Source organism: Acinonyx jubatus, chromosome A3 (genome assembly GCF_027475565.1).
Source record: "Acinonyx jubatus isolate Ajub_Pintada_27869175 chromosome A3, VMU_Ajub_asm_v1.0, whole genome shotgun sequence".
Taxonomy (NCBI): Eukaryota; Metazoa; Chordata; class Mammalia; order Carnivora; family Felidae; genus Acinonyx; species Acinonyx jubatus.
The window spans coordinates 72,118,002-72,136,434 of record NC_069388.1 but is presented as its reverse complement, the minus strand read 5'-3'; the positions used below and the strand labels follow the sequence as shown (position 1 = coordinate 72,136,434).

General features: G+C 41.2%; 1 protein-coding gene across 7 annotated transcripts in view; it reads right to left on the bottom strand.

The window, feature by feature from the left end:
- Nucleotides 1-18,433, bottom strand: part of EML6 (EMAP like 6) — a 271,245-nt gene that overhangs the window by 51,299 nt on the left and 201,513 nt on the right. For all 7 annotated transcript variants that reach the window (XR_008289307.1, XR_008289308.1, XR_008289309.1 and 4 more), the window contains exons 23-26: nt 17,995-18,147; nt 17,700-17,831; nt 10,976-11,064; nt 6,514-6,690 (exon numbers count right to left, since the gene is read on the bottom strand). Coding sequence is in view for 4 of the 7 variants with exons in the window: in XM_027072439.2 (XP_026928240.1) it covers nt 6,514-6,690; nt 10,976-11,064; nt 17,700-17,831; nt 17,995-18,147 (551 nt within the window). In the remaining 3 variants the exon portion in view is untranslated. The remainder of the gene's footprint in view (nt 1-6,513; nt 6,691-10,975; nt 11,065-17,699; nt 17,832-17,994; nt 18,148-18,433) is intronic.

Sequence of the window (18,433 nt, the reverse complement as noted above, 5' to 3'; positions counted from 1 at the left end):
AGGAACCCACCCATTTTATCTACTACAAACACAAGCCGGTTTCTTGAGGAGGAAAAAGTAAAAGAGCCTGAAAAATGCCTCTCCATGCCCTGACTTATTTAAAGCATTACAGGATTTCTAGACAGGGTGGAAGAAGAAATCCAAAAACAAAAGTTCAGAGAAAAATTATCCTAAGTTGATCATAATCAGGTTGTGAAGGAAAAGAAAGGAACAGAGGAGAAAGAGGAAAAAATTCTGAGTCACTGAAGCTATTTAACAAAGCTGGGATTCTTGCAGCAGAGGGGGATTCAAGATTCTCAGAATAGGAACAAGATAACTGCTGGGTAGAACAATAAAGGGAATTTGCAGTTACTAGAAGTTTCTAGGAAACCAGCTGCTCCCCCACGAGGAAAAGGCCAGCAGGGATGTTTGGTGGCTCCCTTAGGACCTGTGCAAGGAGTCTCCTGAAGACGTGACACAGATGGTCAGATGAGCTGTCCTTCTGGGTCATCATGTCAAACCACACGTTTCTGTAACACTCATAGAGATTCACTACCACAACTTTCCTCTTCCACTGAGTCATGAAAGAACAGAGAATGTCTCCACAAGGCTGGGTGTCAACTGCTGTTAGGTGAGAAATTCCTGAGAGTTTGATGGAAACCTATGTATCCTCTCCCACATTCACAACGTTTTACATAGTTTCTCTGTCTGTAACATTTAACAGAGAGAAGGTTCCTCTCTGAAGAACCATTCTCCAGAGTCTTTGACTTTCTGGGGAGAAGACTTGAGAACTTGAGGGTGGGTTTTAGAAATGTAAATGACATGGTGGCATTTTAACCGCTCTGGTATAGTGGAGAGACACAGCTTTGCAAGGGAATGGAGGCTATGGGAGTAATTGGCCAGGTGTCCAAGGATGGAACTGGGTCTTGTGATACATGATTTAAGGTACTAGAAAAATGGGCGGGCTCTGGGAAGGAGAGTCTGTTTTATGGAGGCTGGCAATAATGTGATTATCAAGGGACTAATGACCTCATTGAGAAGATTTTAAACTGAAAAGAACACCTTTTTGTCATTGAGAGAATACTGCCTGGAAGAGAGACAGAGTAACTCCTAGCAAAGGAGAACAGGGAAAAGGGTCAAGAAGAAGATAAGACATTAGAGTCTAACAAATGCAACCTGAATTTTGGGCAAAGAGATTGCTGTGTGGTGTTGAGATCTCATAAGTATCATTAAGACTTGATGACATAGAACTCAATGTTAGAACACTACAGTGGGATGGTGTCTTAAAGTGGTAAGTCTGTCCTAACAAAATATCACATTCTGGGAGGCTTAAACAACAGAAACTCATTTCTCACAGTTCTGGGAAGAGGCTGGAAAGTATAAGACCAATTTGGTTCCTGGTGAGAGCTCTCTTCCTGGCCTCATACCACGCATGAGCACATAGAAAGTGTGCTTATGGCCTTTCCTCAGTGCGCATGGAGACAGAATATGAGCTTTTTGGTGTCTCTGCTTCTTCTTCTTCTTTTTTTAATGTTTATTTAGTTTTGAGAGAAAGAGAGACAGAGTACAAGCGGGGGGGGGGGGGGGGGCAGAGAGAGAGAGAGAGAGAGAGAGGGAGACACAGAATCTGAAGAGGCTCCAGGCTCTGTCAGCACAGAACCTGATGCAGGGCTTGAACTCACAAACTGTGAGATCATGACCTGAGCCAAAGTCGGACGCTCAACTGACTGAGCCATCCAGGCGCCCCTCTTTGGTGTCTCTTCTTGGAAGGACACTAATTCTATCAGATCAGAGTCCCACCCTGTGACCTCATTTAACCTTAATTATTTCCCTAAATGCCCTCTCTACATATACAGTCACAATGGATGATAGGGCTTCGATACATGAATTTTGGTGGGGAAACATTCAGTCTGTAACAGACGGTGAGCTCTGTCCAACAGATTCAAAGCATTAGAGGAGGAGGACTACAAAGCTAGAACTATTCATCAGCCTGGGTCCACGTATTTGGGAGCAAAAGTGCGCCAGAAAAATCAGGTTAAGAAGAGGAAGAGAAGTGATACTGTCAAAGTTGTTTACATTGACCAGTGGTTTTCAAATGCTTTTACATTATGAAACTCTTTCTTGCATCAAATCTTACACAGAACTCAAGAATAACAAGAAACAATCCAACTTATTATAGTGGACAAAGGATTTGTATGAACACTTCACAAATGCCCAGTAAGGAAACAAAGAAATGCTTAGCGTCATTAGTCATCAGGGAAACATAAATTACAAACACAGTGAGATCCCTGGGACAACTAAATTTTGCAAGTGTGACAATACTGAATGTTGGCACCTGGAACTCTCTTACATTCATTATGAGAATATAAAATGATACAACCACTTTGGAAAGAGGTCTGGTGGTTTCTTAAAAAGTTAAACATGCATTTTCCCCTATGACCCAGAAATTCCACTCTTATGTATTTACATAAGAAGGAGAAAACATGTCCACAAGATTTGTCCAAAAAATGTTGATAGCAGCTTTCTTACAACGAAACACTCGAAAAGCCTATACCCTTTGACAGCCATGAGGGTACACAAACTCTGTTCTATCCATACAATGGACTTCCGCTCAGCTATAAAAAGGAACAGACTATTAGGAGGAATCTCAGAAACATTATCTGCGTGAAAGAAGCCAGACACAAAACAGTACCTACTTGATCATTTATATGAAGTTCTAGAACAGGTAAAACTTATCTATTGTGGAAAACAATGGAATAGTCTTTTCATGTGAGAATGATGGGGGGTGGGGGGACTGACCCAGAAGTTAGCATGAGGAAAGTTCTTGGGGTGATGATAGTGATCTATATCTTGAATCTGTATCTTGACAGGTGTTTGGATTATGTAGGTGTATGTGTTTGTCAACGTTTATCAAAAGGAACCTTAAAAAAACCTGTGTAATTCAACTATATATAAATTTTACTTAAAAATCACCATAAGCACATTGCGCTAATGGTGCAGAGTCTCCTTAGGATTCTTTCTCCCTCTCTCTCTGCCCCTCCCCTGCTCTCTCTCTCTCTCAAAATAAATAAACTTAAAATAAAAACACCATAATCAAATGTTGAACTATAGGTAAAGACAGGCATGCTGAAACATTTAGGGGTAAGTATCCTTATATCAACAATTTACTTTGTTTAAAAAAATTTTTTTTTTAATTTTAATGTTTATTTTAGAGAGAGACAGAGACAGAGTGCCAGCTGGGGAGGGGTAGAGAGATAAGGAGTCACAGAACCGGAAGCAGGCTCCAGGCTCTGGGCTGTCAGCACAGGGCCTGATGCGGGACTCAAACTTATGAACTGCAACATCAAGACCTGAGTTGAAGTCGGCCACTTAACCGACTGAGCCACCCAGGTGCCCCTAAAAAACATTTTTTTAAAAATGTTTATTTATTTGAGAGACAGAGACAGAGTGTAAGTGACGGAGGGGCAGTGGGAGGGGGACACTGAATCCAAAGCAGTCTCCAGGCTCTGAGCTGTCAGTACAGAGCTCGATGTGGGGTTTTAACTGGTTAACTTGAGATCACGACCTGAATCAAAGTTGAACTCTTAACCAGCTGAGCCACCCAGGCACCCCTACAATTTACTTTGAATTATGTATAGAATCAGGGCACCTGGGTGGCTCAGTTAAGCTTCCGACTTCAGCTCAGGTCATGATCTTGTGGTTTGTGAGTTCGAGCCCCATATTGGGCTCTGTGCTGACAGCTCAGAGCCTGAAGCCTGCTTCAGATTCTGTGTCTCCCTCTCCTTATGCCCCTCCCCTGCTTGTGGTCTGTCTCCCTTTCTCAAAAATAAATAAACATTAAAAAAAAATTTAAGTTTGAATATGTATAGAATCTATGAATTCTATATAGAACTCCAGGAGTTCACTGTATCATTTTTTGCCTTATCTGTATGCTTGAAAATTTTCATAACAAAATGTTGGGGAAAAAATCTTATACGGAAACTCAATGTATAAAATATAACACGCAGAGTGGCTCTGGGGTAGTAGGGGTGGGGTCCCAGAGCCCCTTCAGTTGGCCCCTACTTTGTTTGTTGAGGTTGTCCTTGAGGAGCCTCCTTGGAACTCTGGGAGTTGGAGGAACACAGCTTGAAATTTCTGCTATAGACAGCCTACCTGGGCAGGCTGGGGATGCAGATGATGAATTCCCAGGACCAACAACAAATGTAGCTCAGGAGCACGATGGAGTTGTACCATGGGGATTTTAGCTACTTAAAGATCTGCCACAACCCATCTACTAAAGCCAGGGTATCACTAACTTTTTGACTTGTCCTGTGAGCAATCTCTTTCCAAAAAATGTAAAAGTAGGAAGGAAAAGTGCTACAGAGAACTGAACTGTGACCACACAGGAAGGGGTGCTGATAAGTGATGGTGAATTGAGGGGAAGGACAATGAAGGGGACACTGGATATACTCAGAAGCGTATCTTAGAAAAACTACCAAAATCATACCCTGATAGGATGTTAACAAATGAAGAATTAGAGAGGAAGGCATTTAAGGAAACCAAAGTTGCTGCCGAGGGAACTGGTGTGTTCAACGTCTTAAGCGCACAAATGATGGAGGAGTGGATAACCAAGGATGAACGCAGAAGTCTTGCACAGAAAACTTTAATATAGTTTCAGGAATGCTAATGTCAAAAACTAAGATAACCGTAAAGGAATTCAAAGATACAGGGAGGACTAGAAAAAAAATAGGCAAAAGTTAGAACACATCTTAGATCACATGATTTCATACAAACGGAAAGGAGATTTACTTATCTCCTCTGTAAAGAGAATGCTCTTCAAACCAGAAAGGGCAAAAAAGAACTATGTGCTTGAGTGCAGGTTCTTTTAACATGACCACACAAGTAAAGTCAGGAACAGCTGAGGAGTTTAGAAGCCAGGAGAGGTGGCCTCAAACACAAAAAGGTTCCTGTATCCAAAAGGGAAAACAAGCAGACTCTGGCAAATATTGATTCATGAGTTGATGCAATCCCTGGAAAATTCTAGGGTGAATTATTACACAAAAGGTCAATAAGCACTTGGAAAAGGAAGTAATGATCACTAGACAGCAACAAGGGTTCAGTGTGAAATACGTGTCTTTTACCGATTGGTTTATTAAAAGGGGAGATTTGCTTGCTTGCTTTCAGCAAGATATCTGCCAAATCATTAATGATGTGTTATCCGGAGTAGGATAGAAACATGAGCTCCAAGATAGCACAGTCGGGTAAATGTAAATGTCTGATCCTGACTGAAGAACTAGAACTCAATGTGTACATTAATAAACAGAATAACTGAATAGGGCTCCTGACGGTGATGCTTGGTTGTCCTGGTCTTTTTTTATTTCCCGTGATTTAAAACTTACACTTGTGAAATGAGAAGATGACATGATGCTGGAAGGGAAAGTAAACATTTTGAAAAGGTACTTAAAACGTGTTGACAGGTTAGAACAAGGAGGTGAAGTAAGATAAATCTTATTTGGTACAAATATAAAGTTCTGTGCTCAAATTTAGAATATCGATTGTGTAAGGACAAGATGAGGGATAAGCTGAACATTTCTTTGGAATGAAATCTAGGATTCAGTTGCATAGTGTGGCAGCCCAAAGAGTTGGTGCCATTTTAGTTTGATTTAACACAAATACAAAAACAAAACAAGAAGGTAAAATTCCCACTGACCCTGAACTCGTCAGATTACATCTGAGATGGTGAATTCCTTCTCAGAGGAGACAGTTTAGAATGGAATTGATAACATGGAGTGTGCCTAGAGGGAGGGGCAGCAGGAAACCATGTCCTGTGGGAAATGGCTGAAGAACTGGACACGTTTAGGCTGGAGAAACTGAGATTTCAGGGAGTCGAGGACTATCTTGCTCCATATGAAGGCTGTTCAGCTGTATATAGAGCTAAATGTTTTAATAACTGAACTATTTAAAAATGAATTGGGCTGCTTTGTGAGGTAGTAAGACCTTCCTCTCTCCAAGGAAGTACCTATTGGAAGGCACTGGCCCAAGATGTTGTAAAGAAATTCTTCCTCTGCAGTTTGTGAGATGTTGGATTTGATGACCAGTGAAGGCCTTTCAAGAAGGAATTCTATATCATGAGAATCTGACACCTAGTAGTCAACGGTGTCATAAAGGTTTTTAGATAGCATAAATAACAATGGTGATGTAGATAACATTATTGATTGCTTATATTTAAAAATCTACTTGGAGGGGCACCTTAACTGCCTCAGTAGGTTAAGCTTCTGACTCTTGGTTTCATCTTAGGTCACGATCTCATGGTTCGTGAGTTCGAACCGTGTGTTGGGCTCCATGCTGACAGCGCAGAGCCTGCTTGGGATTCTCTCTCTCTCTCTCTCTCTCTCTCTCTCTCTGCCCTCCCCCACTCACACACTCTCTCTCAAAATAAATAAACTTAAAAAAAGTCTTTAAAAAATAAAAATAAATATCCATTTAGATACTACGCATAGATTTTAGGTTATTAATGAGACTGAGCAAGTAAATATAATAAACATGCAGTATTACCTTGACAGGATATGAAAAAAGCTTAACAAAACCGAAATCATCTCCAGTGGCTAAGAGGGAACAGTCTTTGGTAAGACTGGCAGCATTTACATCAGTCACATCGCTGTGTGCAGGCCAGATTCCCTCACACGTAGGCCCCAGCACGCAGGTCCACGTGTCCCACTCTATTTTCTCAATCTTAAAAAGAAGGAAAGAAATCAATATATTTTTGCACAACCTAGAGATCTTTTTCTTTATTGTAGTTGACATGCAACGTTACATTAATTTCAGGTGTACGTCATGGTAATTCGACAAGTCTACGTGTTCATTAAGGTACGCTCAACAAAAGTGTAGCTACCACCTGTCACCACGTGACTCTGTTACACTACCAATAACTATATTCCTTATGCCATACTATTTAAAAAAAATAAACAGCAATAAAAAAATGCAGCTGAATAGTTCTTACTGATGACTTTGCCAGCACTAGGCAATTGTGTTGTGATCTGAGGTGCGTAAGTTCTAAGATGCAGTTTTTAAGTGGCATACGGATTATCTAAGTAAACACTACAGTCAGATGACCATTTTTCTATGTATAAAATCATTATTTTGGAATTGTGGAAATCTGACAATAAGAAAGTTTCTTAGGGGGCGCCTGGGTGGCTCAGTCAGTTAAGTATCTGACTCTCGATTTCGTCTCAGATCATGATTGCATGGTTGTGAGATCGAACACCTTATCATCAGGCTCTGAGTTGACTCTGGAGCCTGTTTAAGATTCATTCTCTGGCTCTCAGAATAGAATAGAATAGAATAGAATAGAATGGAATAGAATAGAAAATCTAAAAAAATAGTTTTTTAGTTCTTTAGGTTTTAGCATCATTTAAGCCATAAGCTAGATCAGGGTTTCTCAGTGTCAGCACTATTAATGTTTTAGGACAGTTGATTCTTTGTTGTCAAGGGCTGTCCTGTGCATGGTAGTATTTTAGCAGCATTCCTGTCCTTTACCCACTGGAAGTCAGCAGCCCTCCTCCCCAAGCTGTCCTGAGACATTGGCAAATATCCCTGCGGGAAGGGGCAATATTGCTCCCAAATGAGAACCACTGAACTGCATTGATCAATGGGGCTGATTATTTAGCAAATTATTTTAAAAAGTCACAAGATGTAACTTTTTTTGAAGGAGTGCTTCTAGAAGGAATGAGTAATAAGATTCTGCAGCTAGCCTAACATCCTGTATGCTAGAGAGAGACTACCTTACAAACTTGAAGAGCTGTTCATATTGCATTACTATGACTATATTCTATTCTTTAAAACTGTTTTCTCTGAGATTCGTGGACAAAAGATTTGAAATTCATATAGGTGAAATCCTGATATAATCTAGGCTTTCCTTTCTAAAATAAACAATAGTAACAACACTGTGTATTAGACTTTCCTGTGGGATTTGATCTGTTAACGCACCTACGCATTACAGAGAAATGGCAAGATAAAGATGCAGTTGGGTTTTAGTCACAACGTGGGGAGGTATTAAATGTATTTTAGTCACTCAAATTTTTCCTCATTTAACATTCTGTGCTCCTCCTGGAACCACGCCGAACTGGAACCAAAAAGCAGCGCTGGCCCTGGTGATTTGGGGTGCCTCAGGCAGGACCACAGACTGAGTTGACTTGAGGTGCCTCCTCAGCAATCATCTCCATTTTCTGGGGTTCCTATCCACTAAACTGGCCTTTGCAGGAAGAGAAGGCAAATGCTCCTGCTGGTTCTGCAAGCAGGCTTTCTGGCCACTGACTCCCTTCCACGTTCCAGATTCTGTTTCTGAGACTTTCCTGTCCATCCCCAGTGCCAGCGCTCTAGGTGGCAGTTTCCCTGACCTCGTTATCTAGGCACAAAAGTGGGCGGTTGGGGTGGGGGTGAGCTGTTATTGCTCACCCTGAGATCACCCTAGCAGATCATCCTTGGCCAGATCTGGACACTGAGGTCCCCAAGCAAATACCCAATTTGTTGGAAGCTACAGAAATTGCATTTAAAAGGGAGCATTAAAAAATGATCCCTCTAACCCACAAAACCCAAAAGGGGCAAACTTGTTAAAAATCCTGAACCTTAGATGGAAGAGGGGTCCTCAAAGGGTCTCTTCCATAGCACCTTGCCTTGGGCAGATGTGTCATTACCATCATCATTTTCCAGGGGAAGGAAGATCCAGAGAGGTGAGTCACTTAAATCACAGCTGGTTTAGGAGCCAGAGGGAAGTGGGCTCAAGAGAGCCGGCCTCCTAGTTTAGTGCTGCTTTGATTGTGCTGTGCTGTACCAGATGGATTTAAATGGGCATTTTAGTATTCGTCATACTTAACAACTTGCCGAGTAAGGTTTGTATTAGTTTCACCATGGCTGTTAAAAAAAAAAAAAAACCCTTTTTTGAAAAGGGTTTCTGTAGTGCCTGGGTGGCTCAGTTGTTTAAGCGTCTGACTCTTGATTTTGGTTCAGGTCATGATCTCGTGGTTCTTGAGTTCGAGCCCAGTGTTGGGCTCTGCACAGCAGTGAGGAGCCTGTTGTGGATTCATTTTCTCTGTCTCTCTCTCTCAAAATAAATAAATAAACTTAAAAAAGAAAAAAGAAAACAATACTCAATTCTGCCTCACTGGCTTTATTATAGCAAGAACATTTTTGTTCTCTGACAGTGTGGAGCCTGCTTGGGATTCTCTCTCTCTCTCTCTCTCTCTCTCTCTCTCTCTCTCTCTCCTCCCACTCCCCCAAGATAAATAAACTTTTTTTTTTTAAGAGGATTTCTTCATCCTTCATAGGTAGCTGAAGGGCGTGACACTATTGGTGGAAGAAATGCTGAGCTGCGTCTCCAGTGCCCTTAGGTGGCAATACCAGAGAATCCCAGGCGTGAAAACATCAGCTGGATGGCCTCCGCAAACAGCAGCACCAGAGATCAGCCCCTGGTATACCAACTGTGTACCTCAGAGTGACAGATGAGCTCTTCAGAGCCAGAGTCTGGTATGTGAAGAAGCCTTCTTATAACACAAATTTTCCTCTTGTGCAGATTCTTAAACACAGTAATTGCTCATTGGTCCCAAGTTGGTATCCTTCCCCCTCCACCATTTGGTTCGACTGAATTTTATTTTAGTGCACTTATTTTGGGGCACCAGAACATGAAGGAAAAACACAGATGAAGTGATGTAAAATGATGCTTAAATACACAGGAAAAATCCAAAAGGCCCCATGGTCTAGGCTGCCAAGTAGTCACACATGGACCCCTCGAGACTGGGACCATAGCTCCATGGTCCTCCTACTCTCCTGGAGGCTTAATCTCCCTGTCTGTAAAATGAGACTGACAGCCATCACACAAGAATGTTCACAAGACAATAACACAGGCGTACGAAGTGTCCAGTGAATAAAGGACTTAATTTAAAATATCTCTTACTCAAGGCTACAGAAGTTTCTTTAAAAAAGTTAGAATGACGACTGATCAGAGGTAAATACATTGGAATCTGGGAGTGAGATCGATTGATCAGCAAACAATTTCCATTAATATAATGCCATCATCTCTAACAACTTATACTTCTTAAGTACCGCACATAGACTTCTTTTAGAAACCATGAAAACATTATGAATGGGCACATATCCCAATGTTTCTGGGAGTACTTTGCAATGATGGGATGGTTTCTCTTAATGACAGACTGAAGTTAGAGGCAGATGCCTATCCCTCAGTGGTGTACCCTCTGACACCTTTCCCTCTAAGGAAGCAATTATTTCCTTTTCGTTCATCAAAGGTTATATAGCAAATAAATGACTCAGGTTGTCTCCTGGGGCTAAGAAGAGGTCCTTAATGCTCAACCAGGCAACCACCTTTCAGCCATCCATGTTCACTCTGTGGAACCTCCATACAGACCCTGGAAGAAGCACTTGGCCGCAAAAGCACCTTAGCCTTTAGAAAGGCATTAGTTCATGGATTCAAAAGCTGTATAGAGGCTTTGGTTTCAACAACTAAGAAATTATGTATGTGGCCAAAGACATGAGGAAAACAGGGAAAAGGGAAACAGTTTGATACAAATGGATGGTCAGGTTGTACATAGTTTTTGTTTTAAAAAGTAATTTTTCTTACCGCAGAAGATAGTGTTGTTACAAATACTTACTGAGAAAGTAAGTTTCAAAAGTTTATGTTCACAGAAAGCTTTGCACCAAAGGACAGGGCATGTCCAATGGAAGAAGTAATATGTAGCATTCAAATTATAAGCTTAGTCATTGTCTTGCAGCAGAGGAAGATTAAGCACAAGGCTGACTGTCCAATGCTCCATCAGCAGACCAGTGAATTCGTAGGTTCTCAGAATGTAGGGAACCAGATTAAGCACTCAGATTTAAGAAACAATCAAGCTTAAAGGTACACTAAATATAACCCATACTAATGGATAATAATGGACAGGCTTTATTAAAAATGCACATATTAAATCTTCACGAAACACTTTTAAAAAGCTCTGTGTATGACTGTTACCTCCGAAGGTCTTATTATATGCCGTTTGCCTCTCGGAGCTTCAAAAAAGAGTTGTTCTTTGGCACCCGAATTAACTTGCAATAATTTTCCTAGTATGATAGAATGAAGCAAAAAGACAATTAACATCTGCATTTATCTTTCTGTTGTAAAGATACAAGCACGGTTGCAACTATTTTGATTCATTTTAATCAGGCTCATAAACTGAGCAAATGAATGCTGGATTATCCAGAAGTGCACGTAAAGTCAATTATATGGCAGGGCAGAAACCCCAAAGCTATGAATTTTTTTAATGCGGGCCTCATAAAATCTGACCTTGCACATCCCTCATAGAATCAAGCCTGCTAGGTTTTACTCTGTTATAAAAGGAATATCTGTTTTTCAAAAGCTTGACTAAATCTAGGCCTTTTGCTCATTTTCCTGGTTGCACAAATGTGTAGTAAAAGGAAACTGCTTTGGCAAGAACTGGCATCACAAGTGAGAACTTTGTGGTAAGCACTCACATTTACCCAGGTCTAAATTCTAAATTTGTACTTTAAAGCCTAGAAACTAGAAGATAGTGACACATAAAACAACATACAAATGCTTGCCCTCTCCCCCTATCTTACTTGAAAAATTGTAAAGAAATCCAAGATTTTCCCAAAACAACACGTTGAGCAAAAACAGTCTTTTGGTCTGATGTAAAATTAAAATCTAGTAATCACTATGATTAATGTTAAAGAAGAATAGACACCCTGATTCTCCTCTTTACACCTCATTGATCCTTTATGGCTTGAAATTTAAATGACTCAAAAGACACACACTCTAGTATTTTTTTCAGCATTTTTAAATCATGGGACATTTCAAACACATATAGAAGTAAGAAGGATATAAAAAACCTCTACCGCCCAGTTAATGTTCAGTTTCAACAGTTATTAGCACATGGCCAGCCCTGTTTCATGAGCCTCCACTCAAGGCTTTCACCCCACATGATTTCGAAGCAGATGTCCCAATACTTCATTGGTAAAAAATTCAGTGTACATTTACATCATACTATTTCTTCCCCTGCTCTCTTTTTCCCCATAACTCTGTACACGTAGTAGTCTTGAAATGTCTTTCTTGCAAAAGTAATAGCAAAATAACTTGTCATGGTCTTTAACGTTTAAGTGGGTGCCACCTGGGTCTGAAATCTAGTTTGGCTAACCTTCAGAAGTTACAGGTCTATTTCTCAGTGAATAATTAAAAATAAGGCTCTCTAATTTTGTAACTGAAAACCTTAATTGTTTCTAATTTGCTGGGTTATAATATGGTGATGAGGGGCCTCGACTGTGAGGAGCAAGTGAATTTGAAAAAGTTTCTTTTGAAATGGGCACATTTCCCTGAATTTATGGGTGAACGTATACAAACAAACTAGGTAGTTAAATTAGCTTTGGCTATTTAGTATTGTAAGAAAATGAATAATATTTCTCCAATAAACTAAATAGACCTACAAAGTATTTTTTAGTATTTTAAAGAAAACTCCAAAATTATCATAATAGTTAAGTGAAATACTTTAAGACTGCAAAATTATTAGAGGATCTAAACACAAGACACAGGCACCAGAATGCTGTGTAGCACCACAGACACCTGTGGGGTACCAACCTGGCTCATGTCCCACCCCTGAGAACTTCCTTCCCACCTTGCCTGGACCCCTGTGGTTGTGTTTGTCCTCTGGTAGAAGACGCTGCCCCAGACGCTCCCAGAGCCTGACCCAGTCAGGCTGCAGATGGGAGTGGGCACTCAAATTCTCTTTCCTGGAAACTTAGGATCTGGGAAACTCAATCAGTGGGTGCCTAGCTGGAATAAGATGGACTTTGGAACTTAGGTCGACTTTGGGGGGCAACAGAACAGACCACATGCAAATGAATTAAGGAAAGTTGTCCTGCAGAGAGACAGGGGCCGAAATCCAACACCAGACCCAGGAGAGCAGTAGACTCTGAAATGAGCTGCCTCACAGCAGGAGAAGAGAGAGGAGGGAAGTGCCTGCTTGCTTTTCTGGTTCATTCCTAAAGCCAGTTCCTCAGGAGATGTTGCTTCCTGCTCTTGGATTCTATGAGCTATCCCTATATCTTCCAAATAACCTCATTCTTTACTATTATTTAGAAAATTTAAGCTGAGTGGGTTTGAGTTCCTTGCAACCAAGGATGTGAAGAAATTTTTAAAACTGCAGCTATTCTTATATTAGGAAAGAGGAATTATGGGTATGAGTCCTACCCCCAACCCCAACCCCGTACCATATTCTTTACTGCAGTTACTTCTTTTTTTTTTCAAGCACACAGAAAATATTTAGGTCACCACTCTTTTTTTCTGCTGCCTCTGCTCTGTCATAAAGGCACTGAAATATTCTGAGAACAGAAGCAAAGAGCAAAAAATCTGTATAATCCATGTATAATTGCCACTTAGTAACAATAACTCTATTCTTTCAAAAGTGTCACATTTTTATTCACTAGAAATGTCTACTCACAAGGTGGAAGAGAATCAGAAGAGCCAGATGTCCTCATTACTAAGCAGGTATAGGAAACCACACACCCTGAAGGTGGATAGAGCTATATAATCCACGAAATGATTCACACCCATCATTCTAGTTGTTATATAATTTTTAAGTTAGAACAATTCCAAAATTCATACTAAATGTACCAAATATATCAGATCATTTGCAATGAAAATGGGAATGAGAGTTCTATTATGGCCCAAACTGTTGACTGGACTTTTAGTCCTGATATTTCTAGAAATGAACTAATATCAACTAGGAAATATTCTTCCAAATTTTATCTCTCTCCACATTTTCCCCCTTCTCAGCAGCTTTCATTCAGGGGCAGCTGACATTCCTGCAAAAGGCTGATGGGCTTTTTGGTTCCTTAGGACCCATGGTTGCCATGGACACGAGAGGCTGTGCCACCCCCCACCCCTGATGAGCCAGCTGGCTCTAGCAAATGTGTTCACTATTTTTGACAAGATCAAAGGCATGAAATAGAACCCTGCTCCAAAATTCTGCTCTCTGCCCTTACCAGACCCTCAAGGCCCTGCTGTGAAAAACTAGGCTGGTCTTGAGGCAGTATGGCACATTCCTGAGGTCAGCCACTTTGGGAACTGGGATATCAGGAGCACAATACCAACATGACACGTGCCTCATGGCAATCAAATTGGAGGTAAACCAGGGAAGGTCCATGGGCATACTTGCTCTGATTCTCCAGGTAATATAACTCCTCCCTGAAAATCAAAAGTATTCTATTTTCCTCTCCGTCCATAGAACACATTTGGTCTGACACTCTCACCTGACCAAAGGGGCCACATAGGACAGGAGATGAGGCAGGTTTTCAAAGACCTCAGCCTCCTTACTCCCAGTGCCTTTTCTATCACCCTGAGCTCTGGTTGGACCACAGAAGCTGGCTTAGGGCAAAATTGTGGAAATAGTGAGGTTTGCTCCTCTGCCTGCAAAGTGATGGCTCTACATTGGGGGCCTTTATATATAAAGACTATCGCCTCCATGATTGCAACCCACTGATCCTGGCCAAGATCTTGTTCTTTCCACCTAGGACTTACTCCTCTTTATAGCCCTAGCATCCAACACAGGACCTACACATTTGCAGGTTAAAAAAAAAAATCCCCAAATGCAAATAAAAACCAAAATAAGATACCATTTCATACCTATAAGGATGGCTATTATAAAAAAGACCTCCTCCCAAACCAGAAAATGGCAGGTGTTGGTGAGGACGTAGAGAAACTGGAACACTTGTGCCCCGTTGGTAGGAATGTCAAGTGACACAACAGCTGTGCAAAATAGTATGGTGGCTCCTCAAGAAGTTAAAAATAGAATTACCATTTGATTCAGCAATTCCCCTTCTGGGTAGATGCCCCAAAAGAATTAAAAGCAGGGTCTAGTACACTCACGTTCATGGCAGCATTATGCACAATAGTTAAAAGGTGGAAACAACACACGTGTCTGTCTGTAGATAAACAAAATGTGGCATATACACACTTTGGAGTATTATTCAGCTTTAAAAAGGACGGAAAATAAACAAGAATTTTTTTTTTTTAATACTAAAAAAGGGGAGGGGGTGCCAGGGTGGCTCAGTCAGTTAAGAGTCTGACTCTTGGTTTCCGCTCAGGTCATGACCTTGCGTTTTTGTGAGTTCGAGCCCTGCGTTAGGCTCTGTGCTGGCAGCACAGGAACCCGCTTGGGGTTCTCTGTCTCCCTCTCACTCTGCCCCTTGCCTACTTGCACTGTCTCTGTCTCTCTCAGAATAAATGAATAAATTTTAAAAATTTTTAAAAGGAAGGAAATTCTGACACATGCTATAATATGGATTAATCTTGAGGACATCATGTTAGGTGAAATGAATCAGTTACAAAAAGACAAATACCATATGATTCCACTTGCATGAAATACCTCGAGGAGTCAAATTCATAGCGACATAAAGTAGAATGGTGGTTAGCAGGGTCCGGGAGAAGGGGAAATGGGGAGTTCTTGTCTGATGGGTATAGAGGTTCGGTTTATAGAAATGGACAGTGGTGAAGGTTGCACAACAGTATGAATGCAGTTAATGCCACTGAACCGTACATTTAAAAATGGTTAGGATGGTAAACTTTATGTGTATTTTACCGAAATTAAAACAAATGTAAAAGAGTCTTCCCCATTGAAATTGATTCTTCCTATGTCCCATTTTCTCTTATAAATAATATGTAACATGTGAATAAGAACCAAGTGTAGCCTCCAGTGACCACTGTCATGGTGGGATTTCACATATTGTGCTATGTATTTTGTGGGTGTTGGATTCCCAGCAAAACACACCGTACTCTATTCTACAGATGCATAAGGCTGCCCCTGACTGTTCTAAATTCTCCTCCCAACATGACATAAATCGGGACATTAGCAAGAGAATTTACAGGGGAAATCACTGTCTTTTTTTTTTTTTTTTTTTTAACAATGAAGCAGAGAACATCCAAGAAGTATGGCTGAGAAGCAGCTGTCTCCCTCTATCTGTTTGGCCTCAATGGTTCCTAGAGGACTGTCAGGCCACCAGTGTCACCTCTGATCACAAATGCCAGCCTAAGCCCTCGGCGCTGTGTCTGGCAGGGAGGGCTCTGACATGAAAGTGAGAGAGACTTATCTGATCTCCCTTTGCCCTTGTTGGGACTTGCACCTCTCGCAGTAAAGAGCATGCTTTCTTCCATCTATTGCACTATATAAAGTGCCTGAAAGTTGTAAGGCTCAAATAAAGTCCAAATTCCAATGCATCAAGTACAGTTACACATGAATACCTGCTTGGCAGAAGGATCAGTACTTCAAAAAAAAGACTTGAAATAAAATATTCTGGCAACTCTGAAATAATCTCTATTTGGTGGAAGATCTCAGCACCTCTTTCTCCTGGCTGATTTTAGTTGCTTTTCCACTCCAGGCTTATTCATCCTTCCAAAGATGGCAGAAAACACCCCCCTCCTGCCCCACCTCTAAATCTTTTAGAATTACTTAATTACCTCCAGGATAAAGTTCAGTGCTCAGCTTCCTAGTAGGAGGTAAAGGTTCCTTTGCATCCTGTCCTGGTCTTTCCCCCCACATTCATCTCTCTTCTCGCCCTTAGTCACTCAATATTATTATTTCTTAATTTCCCCTGTTTCTCCCACCTCCTCATCTTGACATGTCATGTTCCTTCTGAGCCTGGAATGCTTCACCATCTGGTGAACTTCTGATCATCTTTCAAGATCTACCTTAAAGGACACTGCTTCTGTGAGGCTCCATGGACTCCCCTGTTGTGAGCTCCTTCCTTAGAGACACCACTGGGCTTGGTGCTTTCTACCATGGTCAACTAAAACTCCTTTCAAAACTGGGACCCTGCCCATTCCTAAATGCCTACTCCAAACTCTAACAACAGCTAAGTCCCTGGGATGAGATTTAAAAGTGACCCCCCCGGGGCAATGATGCTCCATCTTGGGTGCTGAATGCTGACATGGCCCACTCAGAGGCCCTGCATAACACCTCCCTGTGACTCTCCAGTTCTTGTCCCCATGCCTTAACATTTGGGCGTCTATATTTTTCAAGCACAAATATGTCTCCCCCACTAAATTATAAACTCTTGTGGACTACTACAGGAACTGTGTCTCACTTCTGAATCATCCACATTTCCTGCCTTAAGACTTTGCACATGTAGAAACTAGATTTGTTAAATAAACAGGCAAATTCCCATGGCATCTGTGGGCATGACTTGCAGGAGGTAGGGGGTCGGCTGGGAGTTTTGGAGAGCAGGGTAACTTCAGGTGAGCTGCGTGCAGAGTTCTACCTCTGTCAGAAGACGAAAATTGCTAGAGACTTCTTGGGCAGTTCTCGGGGAGGTGAAGCATTGGTAGAAAAAGGAAAACAGTAAGGAGGAGATACAAGGCAAGGACAAGGAACGCCAAACCCAAAGGTGAAGTGGTGGCTTGCCAGGGTAACAGAAGGCATCGTGTATCTTCAATGGTCTTAAAACTCAATGGCTTGAATTAACAATAATAATAGTAGGAGTAGTGGTGGTGGTAATAAGACAGAAAAACTACACAAAATGTTAACGCAGGTGCCCCTGCGTTGTAAAATTACAGTTGCTTATATTTGCTGTGGGTTCTCCACTCTGTCTTTCTCTAAAGCTCCACTGTTCTTCTCTCTGGAAACATGTCTGAATGGATATTGACTTTTTTGAAACAAAAATTTTGTCGTGAAAGCCACAACATACGTTACCTCTAGAGTCCCAGTCAATATGGGTAATATAACTAGAAGCACCTTTACAGATGCCCACCCGTTTGCTTGTCAGTACGTTGTAAATATCCACAAAGTTATCATGGGATGCCACGGCAAGGTATTTTCCTGTATCTGTAAAGAAAAACATGCAATTAACACCCAAACATTTTAGACAAGAATTTACTTCCAGGAACTTATTTCAAATGGGGAAAAGGTCAAGGAAGTATTTAAAGAGTCCACTCTCATAAATTTTTGCCCCAAACACATTCTAGAAAGTTTCTGCTTTAATCTTTACCTTTTGAAAATTTAATATCAGAGATCATTTCTTTTCTGTGATGGAAGGAGACCATGTCTTCAACAGTGTCAGCATTTACGACCAGGAAACTCCCATCATTCAAGCCAACTGCTAAGGCTTTCCCATCAGGGGAGAAGGCACAGCATCTTCCACCTACAAAAGAATCCACAAAGAACAGTTATTAACCAGGATTCTACTATCAAACATATTCAATGAAGAGATGGAGAAATGTGCCTATGTGCATTATGCATAGACATGTTACTGTGCCTTTAACACTACTTGTGAGGAAAACTAAAACTTGGTCATTTAAAATATATCTTCCTGGGGTGTCTGGGTGGGTCGGTCCATTGAGCGTCCGACTTCAGCTCAGGTCATTATCTCGCTGTTCGTGGGTTCGAGCCCCGCGTCAGGCTCTGTGCTGACAGCTCAGAGCCAGGAG